Genomic DNA, 11,522 nt, shown 5'->3' on the forward strand with positions numbered 1-11,522 from the left:
CCGCCGCTTCCGGCGCGCCCGCCCCGCCGTCACCATAGAGACGGCTCCGCTTCCGGTCACCGAGGCGAACGGCCAGAGCGGCGGCAGCGGCGGCGCCATGGAGGAGGCGCAGCGGCGGGCCCTGCGGCGCGGGCGGGCGCGGCTGGTGGCGGCGCTGCGGGTGGCGCCGCTCTGGGACCCGCTGGAGGAGCGCGGCCTCTTCACCCGGCCCATGGTGGAGGAGCTGCAGGTGGGCAGGGGCGGGGCCCGGGGCCCCCTCAGGCCTGGGGACAGCCCCGGGGGCGGGCCTCGGATCCGCTCAGCCCCGGTGATAGGCTTGGGGGGGGTGGTGCCTCTGTCCCCTCAGTCCCGGTGGCGGGCCCGAGGGAGCGGCCCGTGTCCCCTCGGTCCCGGTGACAAGTCTCGGAGGTGGGCCCCGTACCGCTCTCAGGCCCGGGGACAGCCCCCGTGTCCCCTCAGCCCTGATGGCAGGCCCGAGGGAGCCCCCCGTGTCCTCTCCATCCCAGTGATAGGCCTCCGGGGGCGGCCCCCGTGTCCCCTCACCCCGGTGACAGGCCCTTGTCCCTCCCCACCCCGGGCCCTGCAGGTAAGAGGTGTAAGACCCCTCTCCCCTATGTTGTCCCTTCTTGTCCCCTGCCCCGGCTAGTACCAGGTGTAGGAGCTTCTCCTGGGTTCCCCATCCCAACCTGGTGACAGGCTTAAGGGGACCCCATTTTTCCCCTCTGTTACTGGAGACAGGCCTGGGGACGTCTTATCTTGTCCCATGCACCGGTGACAGGCTGGGGGGTGCCTGCTTGTCCACTGGGCACCCACCTCCCTCTCCCTCCAAGCCCTACGGTGGGCTGCAGCTCCTGTCTCAGTGAAGGTGGCACGGCTTTGTGGTTGGAGGGGGGTAGGGGCTGGGGTTCGGGCGGCTGCAGGGGGGTCTCTGTGACTGCATCCCCTGGCTCTCGGTCTCATTTGCACCATGTAGATGCGCTCGATGCAGATCCCCACGTTTCCTCTCTCTGGGTGCCGGTCGGAAAGGCTGGCTGGGCAGAATGCCTTTGCTCGGATTGAACACGCGTTGTCCTGGTCTTTCCTCCTCTGCAGAGTGCCGGTAGCCGAGGAGAGCAAGCCCGGCAGCTGATCATTGACCTGGAGACTCGAGGGAAACAGGCTTTTCCTACGTTCCTCTCCATCCTGCGGGACACCGGGCAGGGTGACCTCGCAGACATGCTGATCGAGGAGTGCGAATGCCTGCCGGGGCCACCGCAGCCGGTAGACCTGAGGCCTGTCGAGCTGGACTTACGTGGAGAAAAGCACAATAAAAGTAAGTAATAAGGGCATGGTTGTTTCCCAGGCAAACGGCAGCATGGGGGGGTGGCAGCTGGGATCCCTCTCAGTGTGGGTAGTCGTCTGTGAGGTCCTGGCTTTTATTATCCTGGAGCCTGGCTCATAGAGGTGACTACGCAAAGCTGTTGAGAGAATGTCATGCTTTCCAGTAGCGGAAGCTTTTAAGCTCCAGCTGTGCCCCTGTGCCGTTAGGAGCTTTGTTCTGTGTATTTTTGCACACAACGTCCGTTGCAGGAGGGTCGCTGCGACAGGTGGCTGTTGGTTCAGGTCCTTCTGGGGACCCCGGGTTGGTCACTTGTAGCATGAAATCAGGGGAGAAGGTGAGACCCGACTGTCCTCTGTCATTACAGGTGCACGCTTCCCTGAACGCTTGTCCGTCCCAGTCCAAGCCGAGAGCGAAAGACCTCGAACGCCTCCCGTGCTAGCCCCGGGTAAGCTGTGTGCCAGGCTGTTCCAGAGAGATGGGTGCCAAACGCTCCTTTCCAGGATGTGGCGGGGTGGGAAGGGGGAATTCGTATGTGTCACCATGGGCGGCAGGGCAGGATTGACGTTGATTCCTGGAGGAACGGGAATAATGTCTCGTCGTGGGGTGCAGAGAGCTAAATACCATGTCTCTGTTGTGTGTTGTAGGTTCGGCTGTTGACAAGAGGAACCGCGACCTGGTTAGTAGTTGGTTGGGCCAAAAGCATTCCCTATAAAGCAACGACTCGTGGGGGGCTGCCGCAAAATAGCCCCAGGCAGCCAGGTTTTGTATCTTGTTATCTGAGCGATCGCTCTGAGGCGGACGCCGGTCTAACGGGGCTGATCAGCTCGGAGGAGGTCAATTGTTAGCCAGCTCCTCCTTAGGATTACGGTAGCTATAGCACAAATAATGTATCATAGAGCTAAAGGTTGTGCTTAAACAGTTTCCGGTAAGGCAACTGGTCATTTCCTAAGGCACCAACCCGTGCGTTGTGTGCAAAGTGGCGTTTAGACTTTGTAATTGTAGCGTTGAGAAACAGAAGCCAGGAAAACAATAACAAACGCGCGCAGCGTGCTTTGGCACGTTGGGAGACGCGCAGGGAAGCGAGTGTTGTGAACGCGGTGGCGCGTGTGTCTGGAGTTGCCTTCCGACAGCCTGCGGGTATCTGATGCAGAGCGAATAGTTTGGCCGTGTATGTGTGAGGCTCGTGGCCGTATTGGTGTGGGTGTTTTGAGTAGCCTCGTAAAAATCCTGTGGTGCCGTCATCGATGATAAAGCCGAGTCTCTGGGAGATTTGTCTACCCGTTCTCTTGGCTCCTTGCGTGGGCTCTCGTGGTGAGATTTGATGACGGCGCCTAAAATAACTCCCAGAAGCTTCATCACCTTGCTGTCAGTGATGCTGCAGGTAAAGAAGCAGCCGGTTTTCCGCAAAGGCGGTCCCTGATGTGGCAGGTTGTTTTGCGTTGCCCGGCTGCTGTTACCAACGTGCGTGTGGGGAACGGATGCTCATATCCGTCCCTAGGACTGGAGAAATGAAAAAGCGGTGAAACGAGCTCCTTTAAGGACTGCCTTTCCTCGTTGGTGTTGCATCCCGCTGGATTAGCCAGCGAGCGCTCCGAATAAGAGGGAGGGTGTTTAATTGCGACATCTGCCCGCCAGGTTTACGAGCTGAAAGGGGACCCGTGCGGACGCTGCCTGATCCTCAACAACGTCAACTTCAGCAGAGACTCGAATCTGTCGACTCGAGAGGGCTCCGACGTGGACTGCGAGAAGCTGGAGAAGCGCTTCAAGACCTTGCGCTTTGACGTCCTGACTCGGCGGGATCTGAAAGCTCAGGTGAGGCCGGCAGCATCTGGCTAACGCGAGCGACCAGAGGCGAGGCCCCGGAAGCGATGGGAGCGCGTGACAGGACGTACCCCCGCGTCAGCAGCACGCTGAAAGCCCCAGCCCGTGCCGCACGGAGAAACACTTTTCCGCTGACGTCCTTTTATTTTATTGTCATGCTGCAATTGCAGGAGGAGAAAGGACCTCGTCCGTTTTCACTCTTCTGCCTGAACTTTGATTCCTGGTTGTGCGATTTGTAGGGACATGGGCCAGGCTGTATTTCTGTGATAGCTCTGGCAGCCTCAGCATTGTGTGCAGCCGGGGGTGTGATTTGCCTGTCTGTAGAGCTCTCAGCTGTTACAGGAAGCGGCACAGGGAGCTCAATCATCCGGAACGGCCGCTGAAAGTAAACCAAGGTTCTCTGCTTGCCCACCGGCCCCTCATCAGAAGCAGCGCGTTTCGGCGGATAAATGGCATGCCGGTGTGTTTTCTTTGACGTTGCTGTGTTGTAAAGAATGCAGCGAGGAGAGAAATCTGTGTAATTACAGCGACCGATGCTAAATAGGTGCAGAACCGCAGAAATACTCACTCTCTGCTGTTGGCTTTTGCTGCCTGTACGCGGGGTGTGCATTATCCCGCTTCCGCTGGACAGAAAGCGGCAGTGAGAACGACCCGATTCTTCTGTGCAGCGCAGCCGTGATAGACTCATAAGAGCAGGGCCCGGCAGTAACCTGTGCCTGGGGTACGGTTTGAAAAAGTCTCACCATGATGTTTTCCACATAGGAAATGGCATCAGAGCTGCAGAAGCTGGCATGGCAGGACCACGGCGCCTTGGACTGCTGCGTCGTGGTGATCCTCTCCCACGGTTGTCAGGTGGGTCTGTCGCATCTCTCCCTCTGCTCGTTAGGCTGGCTGCCCGCTTGGGAAGGGGTTAACGATCTGCGCCGTGGTCTCACGCGGGGCGGGAGGGAAACGGTCTGTCACGATTGTTCCGGTGGCTGTTTGGCCGTCGCAGTGCATTGCGAGGAGTTACACTCTCGGATCTGGGTTAAAGAAAACGGGAGCTTCTCCGATGTCTTCTGATCCAGAGTCACCTGTGGACGAGCGCTGTCCGTTTCAGAGCTCGGGGTGTGTAGTTCAGATCTGAACGATGGGCAGAGAGCGAAGGGAGGCAGCGTTAGCCCTCCTGCTGCCGTCGTTGAGTCCTTCCTGTCTCCCCAGCTCCGACTGGGGAGATGCTGTCAGTAGTAAAACCTCTATCGCGAGTCAGAGGCCTCGAAGGACGAGGAGAACAATCGTTAGGAAAGCGGTGTACGTTACGTGCCCGTTGTCCCGGAGGAAGCAGTGCCCCGTCGCTGGAGGACATGGGATGGGAGTTGGGTAACGGGAGGAGATGGATTGCTGGGTTTTTGCGTGTTTCAAACGACTCCCGGGCGTCCCCTCAGCCTGACGTGGTGCGCGCGCGCGTTTGCACAAAGGCGAGGAAGCGACATTCGTTCCGGTGACTTTAGGCTCCAAAGAGACAGGAGAGAGAGCGCCCGATCAGAAATGGAACCGGCCTCGCCTTCCGCATTACTAGCTGCTGGATTTTCCTCTTGCAGACGAGCCATATTCAGTTTCCCGGAGGCATTTATGGAACGGATGGGAACTCCATTCCCATAGAAAAGATTGTGAACTATTTCAATGGGTCCCATTGCCCGAGTTTGAGAGGAAAACCCAAACTCTTCTTCATCCAGGCCTGTGGTGGAGGTGAATCTTTGTTTTAGCTCCCGAAGCCAGTCTGCTGTCGGGCGTAAGCGGGCTCCGGAGATGCGGTTAGGCTTTGGCTTCTTGTTCCTTTTTCCTTTGTCGCCCATTTCGCTGGCTGTCTTCTCTTACTCTCGGCCGCGTGTGCTCACCGCTAACGCGGGATGAGTCTAAGGATTCGGGTGCGGGACGAAAGGAGGGGAGTAAGTGCAGCACACAGCCAGGCAGTGCGCTCCAAGTAGCTGCTCCGGGTCCTCAGCCGTGAGCTCGGCGGGGGCAGCATGGACCAAGGGCGTTCGCGCGAATCGCCAACGGCTCTGACTTGACTGGCGCAGCCGACGGGCTGAAAAGCTTTGATTTGTTGGAGGGCCTTTACTCTTTTTCTTTTTTTTTTCCCCATCTTGTCTTAACGGAAGATGTGCGATTGTTGAATGCATGGGTAGGGCGAGTTTCAGGGCTCGTCTTCTTGCCACTTTTTGCAGAACAAAGAGATCGAGGCTTTGTAGTGGATTGCGATTCGCCCGGTGACGAAGCTCCTGGAGGTTCTTTGGAGTCGGACGCAACTCCTTTTCAGCCTCCGTCGGCTAACATGGATGAGCCGGACGCCGTAGCCAGTTTGCCCACGCCCAGCGACATCTTGGTCTCCTACTCGACTTTTCCAGGTGGGGTGGCCCGCACAAATCCTTTGCCGCGTGCAGGGGATTTAGCAAAAACATCGGAGCTTTGTGGCCAAAGTCAGGGGCAACTGGCTCCGTTGGAGATCGCACCAGGGAGCGGCGAGGCGAGAACAGAAGACCGACTTTAGCAGTAATTTTCTCGTTCTTCCTCTGAAGGTTTTGTCTCCTGGAGGGAGGTGTCGAGCGGCTCATGGTACGTGGAAACGCTGGACAGCGTGCTGGAGCAATATGCCAGTTCGGAAGACCTGCTGAACATGTTATTGCGGGTAAATGTGTCTTGTCTTTTGTGTGTGTGTGTGTCTTTCCCCCCGCTTTTTGTAGTCATGACCACAAAAGTAGTCAGAGCTGCAGTTGGTCCGGGCGTGGAGGCCTACGCTTCAAAAAGGAATATTGAGCGTTCAGTTTATGGACTGGCTAACCGGAGGGACTTTGGAGAGGTCTAATTATGAAGAAAGTGGCCAGCCTCAATCTCCCAAAACTCACCTCAAGGTTTCTGTAGTGAGAAGGAAGCCTGAAAATACAGGCTTTCGTGTTTTCCAAGGGAATTGCTAAACAATTGCATAGCTCATCCCATCCTCACAAGTCCATGGTGCCGGGACGCAGGGCACTCTCGTAAATGCGCTGCCACGTGATCGCACCCTTGGGGAAGACCCGCTGGGTCTCTCGTGCCCGGAGATCTCCATGGGTGCACCCTCTCTTTGGGTTTTGTGTCTTCTGGAGCTCCTGCGGCACCGCAGTGAGTCTAGAGCATCTCGCCCTCGGGAAGACGCCGCCAGACGTTTGCGTTTTTGCGTCCCGGCGAGCGAGGATCACAGCGTGCAGGGAACGCGGAGCCAGTGTGGCTAATGACCGTTCTCCTTTGCGCGCCCCGTTGGCTAGAGAAGATTGCCAAAGCTGCGGACGAGCGTAGGTGCTTCTAGACGCCGATGCTGTTCTCAGTGGGTTAGGGGACAAGTCTCACGCGGAGGTGGCAGGGGAGGGAGGACCTGCTTTGGTGGCAGTGGTGTTTTCCCAACGTCCCGGCGCTGCTTTGGTGCGCAGTGGCACGGCGGCTGTCAATTTGAGGGGAGTAGCAGCGTGAGACGCCCCCCTCTCCACCAGTTGGCATTCCCTTCAAGGGAGGTGACCTTGGGGACATGAGAGGCACCTCTGCAAAAGAAAAAGGGCGGAAAGGGAATTTGCTTTCCAGGAAATACCTGAAGGGAAAGAGGGAGAAGCACCCAGCAGAGGCAGCGGTGGCCGGTATGGCCGGGGTTTCCTGAAAGGTCGTGTTCCTTCGAGTCCCCTTTGGTGTTGCCAGCAAAAATGTTTCATTTTAGGAGACCTGCCTGCTCTGCCATCCCACCGTCTCATTCCCCGTCCTCGTCACCATGCTTCCCGCGAGAGGTCACGCCCCGACGGCGCGAGTCGGAAAAGTTTCCCGCTGCTTACCCGCTCTCCTTCTGTTCTCAGGTGGCAAACGCCGTCTCTGCCAAGGGGACGTACAAGCAGATCCCCGGCTGTTTCAACTTTCTCCGTAAAAAATTCTTCTTCGCGTGCAAATGACGCACGGGCTCCGAGGTCCCTGCCAAGCCTGAGAGCTACTTCCCCGCGGCCGGATGACATCTGCACCCGTCGCGACTTGGCGTCGATCTCCCGGAGGCCTTTGTCTGTCTGCTGAGATGTTTCTCTTGAGAAATGTGATCTGTGAACGCTGTCCTTGCTGTGAAATAGAGATAAGATGGAGCCTGCCACTGCGCTGACGGGGAATGTTTGAGACAGAGCAGGGATGGGTGAAGGAAACCGGCCCGGAGCCTCCACACTCATGGAGGAGAGCACCGCTAGCTCACCGCTACACGGCCACGCTCGGCCTCCGAGTATCGTTTTTGGGTGATCACGATGTTTGTGTCCTTTGCTGCCTGGATAAGTGATTGGTGGAATCCAGGTCTGGCGCTTAAGTGGAACGGAAAGATTCTTGCAAGCGATGTTTCTTGTTTTCAATTAAACGCAATGAAAAAGGAAAAAAATCCTTTGCATTGTATTCTCTTCTCTGTTCCGTGTTGTGAATGCCATTTCAGCATCTCCCAAAGGCTTCTCTGAAACAGGAATAGCAAGAAAAATCTTGCTCAAGTAATTTTTTTAGCCTCCCACTGTTGCTGGTAGTGTTTCCAATGCGGCCGTGCCAGCGTACGGAGAAGGCGGCTCGCATCTTTTCGAGGAATCGATCGGACGCTAAACAGGAGTTACAGCAGGAAACCGATGAGGATTCCTTGGAACGCTGGAGCTGAGTTAAAGCGCTCGCCCTGATGAGCTGCTTGCGGTGGCAGTTTTGGGTCAGAAACCCCAGATGTTTGTGGGATTTTGGGGGGAAGCATCCTTGGGACCCTCGCCGCGCAGAGCCAGGGCAGGGAGCGGAGCCACACGTGCAGCTGCCTGGCCCGGCCCGTCTTGGTTACACGGGGCATTTTATGCTCTCGGGGAAACCGTGCAGGGGTTTTGGCACTGCAAAGGCAGATTGGGCCGTGCCCCTTTGCCTCAGCGCTGCCGGGGTGGCGAGGAATGCTTGCGAGCAGGACGCTTCAGGATTCACGGGGAACCTGTCAATCCCAGAGCTGCCTTTGCCATCGCCAGGTATTTCACGCTCTATTTTTTTGGGGGGGAGCATTTCAGGTGCTTTGAGGCAGTTCAGTGCCACCAGTGGAGTGAGTCTCAGCCTGGGGTTTGGGTTTAACCATTCTTTGAAGGGCTCGAGCAATGGCAAAAGGAGCTGAAAACTTGAAAGAAGCAATTAAAAGGTGGGAGGGGGGAGAGCTCGTTCCCCCAGGAGCTGTTAACTCGCTCTTCAGTTGCTTCCACTCCCTACTGCCCAGGGAACCGCACGCCCGGCCGTCCCCCACGTGCACCCAAAGTGTCCGTGTTGTTGGAAAGAAAAGCCTCTCGGATCCTGGAGGAGCACAAAGTCTCCTTCGGCTCCAAAAGGCGAGCTACAGGAAGGATGCCCCTCTGCATGGGGGGGGGGGGGAAGGTCTGTTCTGGGCAGCCGTGGCTCTTGCCATGGGGGCAACCCCCCCCAATTGCACTCCCCACTTTGCAGAAGGACTTGCTGGGGCCCCTGCAAGGGTTGGGGACTTCGTGGGGCAACATCCTTGGGAGCCCCCAAAGCCGCGCAGTCTGAAGGCAAGTTGTGCTTTGCCCTAGAAACTGAGAGCAAGGGATCAGCGGGACCTTCCCAAGCTGGTGTAGGGGTCCGGATACCCCCCTGGCCCGTAACACATGGGAGCTGGGGACTGGGGACGGGGGGGACGGGGGGGGGGGGGGGGGGGTGGGGGGTGAAGGTTTGGCTGGAAGCGAGGAGCATTCTGCACCGGGGCGGGGGGGGGGACTCCTTGTCCCCAGGTGTGGGGAATTGGGAAGGGGCTCAGATTGAGCCAATTAGCACGGTGCTGGGGGCTGAAAGGGCAGGGCCAGGGGGAGCTGGGAAGGGGCTGCAGAGCAGCTGAGCTTGGCTTGGGGCTGTCAGCTCCCTGGGGCTGTGTGGCTCTGTGCAGGTGGACAGCTTGGCTGGGAGTCACCGCTGCGGTGCCCGCACCACTGGCGTAAGCGAAGCTCAGGGTTTTTAGCGTTGCGTGGCCGGGGGCGAGCGCCCCGGGAGGTGCCGGCGGGGGGGGGAGCCGGGGCCGGGAGGTGCCGGTCCTGTGCCCGGGGGGGAGGGTGTCCCGGGTGGGGGCTGGAGCCGGGCTGTGGCTGTGCGGGCCCTGCCCGTGCTGGGGGGGGGCGGGGTTGGGGAGAGCTCGGTGCCACCGCTGTCCCTGTCCCTTCCCGGTGTCCCCGGGTGTGGGGTGCTGGCGCTCCCCGTCCTGTCCGGACCCCTTGTGCCCCCATCCCTGGGTGTGTCGGTGATTCTGGACCCGCCCCCATCTCCCCTGGCTCGTTGTCCCTCGGGAACAGCGACCCTGCCCCTTTCTCCTTGGGGTTTTTTTTCCTCCGTTCTCCTGTCCTGGGGGCAGCGGGACCGGGGTGTGCCACGGGCACCCCACCTGGGTTGGGGGTGCAGGGGGCTGGCGGGTGCTTTTGGGCAGAGATGGCTCACAGGTTTGGCCCTCACACTCTTTCCATGGCACGGGGTGTGTGGTGACCGGTCCCTCCGTGGAGCATCCTCAGTGGAGCTGAACCCGGGGTCCGTTGGCAGAGCCTGGCCCCTCCGGCAGTACAGGTACCGGGGGGGGGGGGGGGGGGGGTGCAGACATTGGGGGCTCAGGGAGGGACGGGGGAAGGTCGGTTGGGGTTTTTCCACGGGCCGTGCTGCTCACCCTGCTCCTCCCCGGCTGGCAGCGCCGGCTGCGCCCGAGGGGACTCCTGGCCATGGCCTGGCACCATCGGCCGGGACCGCAGCTGCAGGGCCGAGCTTGCCCACGACCTCCGTCGCATCGGTGTTGGGGTGCTGCCTGGTGAGTATGGGGGGGGGGTTTGTTCCCAGGTGTCCCCGAGCTCTCGTTCCCAGCAGCGGGTCCCTGGTCCCTTGGCCACTCTCGGCCGCCTCCAGCTCCTGCCGCGCCCGGGCCAGGAGGGGGGGGGGGTGGGGGGGGGGGTGTTTGGGGGGGGTGTGCCTGGGGTTCGGGGGGTTTTCCTTTGGTCTGAGGTTGTTGGTTTAGTTTGTTGTGTTTATGGTTTGGTGCTGCAGCTGGTTTTGTTTTCTTTTTTGTTTTTATCCTGTTGTGGCTGAGTGGGGCTCTCCCGGGCACGGCAGGGGCTGGCCCCTTATTTTTTGGAGGGGGTCGGGGTGTTCCCCGTAACCGGGGCGCAGCGGCCGGCAGCAGCCAGGCCATCGGGTGCCAGGGCCCCCAGTGTGGCTGTGGCCAGGTCAGCCCCGAATGTGTGTCGAGGTGGGGGCCGAGAGCTCGGTGACCCTGGGGCCGTGGGTGGCCCTTTGCCCCCCCTGTGCTGGGCATCCTTTATCCCTCCCCTCCAAGTGTGGTTGTGTCATTCCCCCCCCCCCCCCCGCTTGTTTCTCTGCCCCACAGTCTGTTTCCCTTGTGGTTTCTGTCCTGATCTTCCTCCCACTCGCGGCCCCTGCCCACATCTTCCTCCTCCTCTTGCCTGTTCTCCACTGGCTTCCCTCTTCCTTCATCCCTTTCTCCAGTTATCTCCCGTCCCCTCGCTCCGTTCCCCACAGCTGGGGGGGGTGGGGGTGGTGGTGGTGGTTTTGGGGGGGGGGGGGGGTGTTGGGTAGAGAGCAAGCCACAGGGCAGAGGGGGTGGGATGAAGATGATGGGCGCCCTGGTCCCCGGGGGGAGTTGGTCTCTCTCCCTACCCAAGTTACACCCCCCAAGTAACCTAACTGGGGGGTGGGGGGGTGGTTTTTGTGTTTTCTTTTTCAGGTCACAGTGTCTGTCTGTCTGTCGGCGCCCTCTTCTGGCGTGTGTCCCGTGTTCCCCTCCTCCCCGACACCCTCCTCCCCGGCCCTGGGGGGTCTCAGCCCCCCCCCCCGGGGTTACACTGAACCATAAATGTGGGCAGGAGACAAATCTGGGGCGGGGGGGGTTGTAAATGAGGGGGTGGTTTGGTTATGCCCCCCCCATTATGTGTTTGCAGGACCCGTTAAGAAGAACGGAGCCCCCCTCCCTCCTGTCTGCCCCCCTGCCCCGGTGTCCGTGTCCCCCCCGGGAAGCGGTAAGGTGCAGAAATTTAGAAGACTAAAAAAGTTTTTAATAAAAAAAAAGAGACGGGGGTTATCAAAGTTTTACAGACCAAAAAGATCAGGTGTGTAGTCCTTTAACTTTTCTAAGTCATTTTTTTTAATTGATTAAAAACTTTTTTTGGTTTTAAGACTAGAAACTAAAAAAAAAACCCTTAAAAAGTAAAAGTGTTTACTCAACTTTTTTTTTTTTTAACAAAAATTAGGATGTCCCCAACTATAAAGAAACTTTTAATAATTAAAAAAAAAACCCTGGAAAAAAAGAAGTCTTTATACTGTAGAGTTTAACTTCAAGTAACTAAAC

At 58.6% G+C, this 11,522-nt stretch overlaps 1 protein-coding gene across 1 annotated transcript; it reads left to right on the forward strand.

Moving 5' to 3' along the window:
• Positions 1-71: 71 nt before the first annotated feature.
• CASP9 (caspase 9) lies at positions 72-7,550 on the forward strand. The gene is made up of 10 exons (XM_054850067.1): positions 72-229; positions 1,093-1,312; positions 1,686-1,766; positions 1,966-1,997; positions 2,957-3,133; positions 3,905-3,994; positions 4,723-4,870; positions 5,350-5,529; positions 5,701-5,810; positions 6,997-7,550. The coding sequence occupies exons 1-10, from the start codon at positions 98-100 to the stop codon at positions 7,087-7,089; spliced, it is 1,263 nt and encodes a 420-aa protein (XP_054706042.1). The 5' UTR covers positions 72-97; the 3' UTR covers positions 7,090-7,550.
• The last annotated feature ends 3,972 nt before the right edge of the window (positions 7,551-11,522 follow it).

The sequence above is a fragment of the Grus americana genome, chromosome 21, assembly GCF_028858705.1.
Source record: "Grus americana isolate bGruAme1 chromosome 21, bGruAme1.mat, whole genome shotgun sequence".
NCBI lineage: Eukaryota > Metazoa > Chordata > Aves > Gruiformes > Gruidae > Grus > Grus americana.

What these genes read in the sequence shown, in the direction of transcription:
- CASP9 (XM_054850067.1), top strand. Translation starts at nt 98, where the DNA reads ATGGAGGAGGCGCAGCGGCGGGCCCTGCGGCGCGGGCGGGCGCGGCTG. An exon ending in TGGAGAAAAGCACAATAAAA is followed by an intron (nt 1,313 to 1,685) that starts GTAAGTAATAAG and finishes CTGTCATTACAG; the next exon opens with GTGCACGCTTCCCTGAACGC. An exon ending in GCCTCCCGTGCTAGCCCCGG is followed by an intron (nt 1,767 to 1,965) that starts GTAAGCTGTGTG and finishes TGTGTGTTGTAG; the next exon opens with GTTCGGCTGTTGACAAGAGG.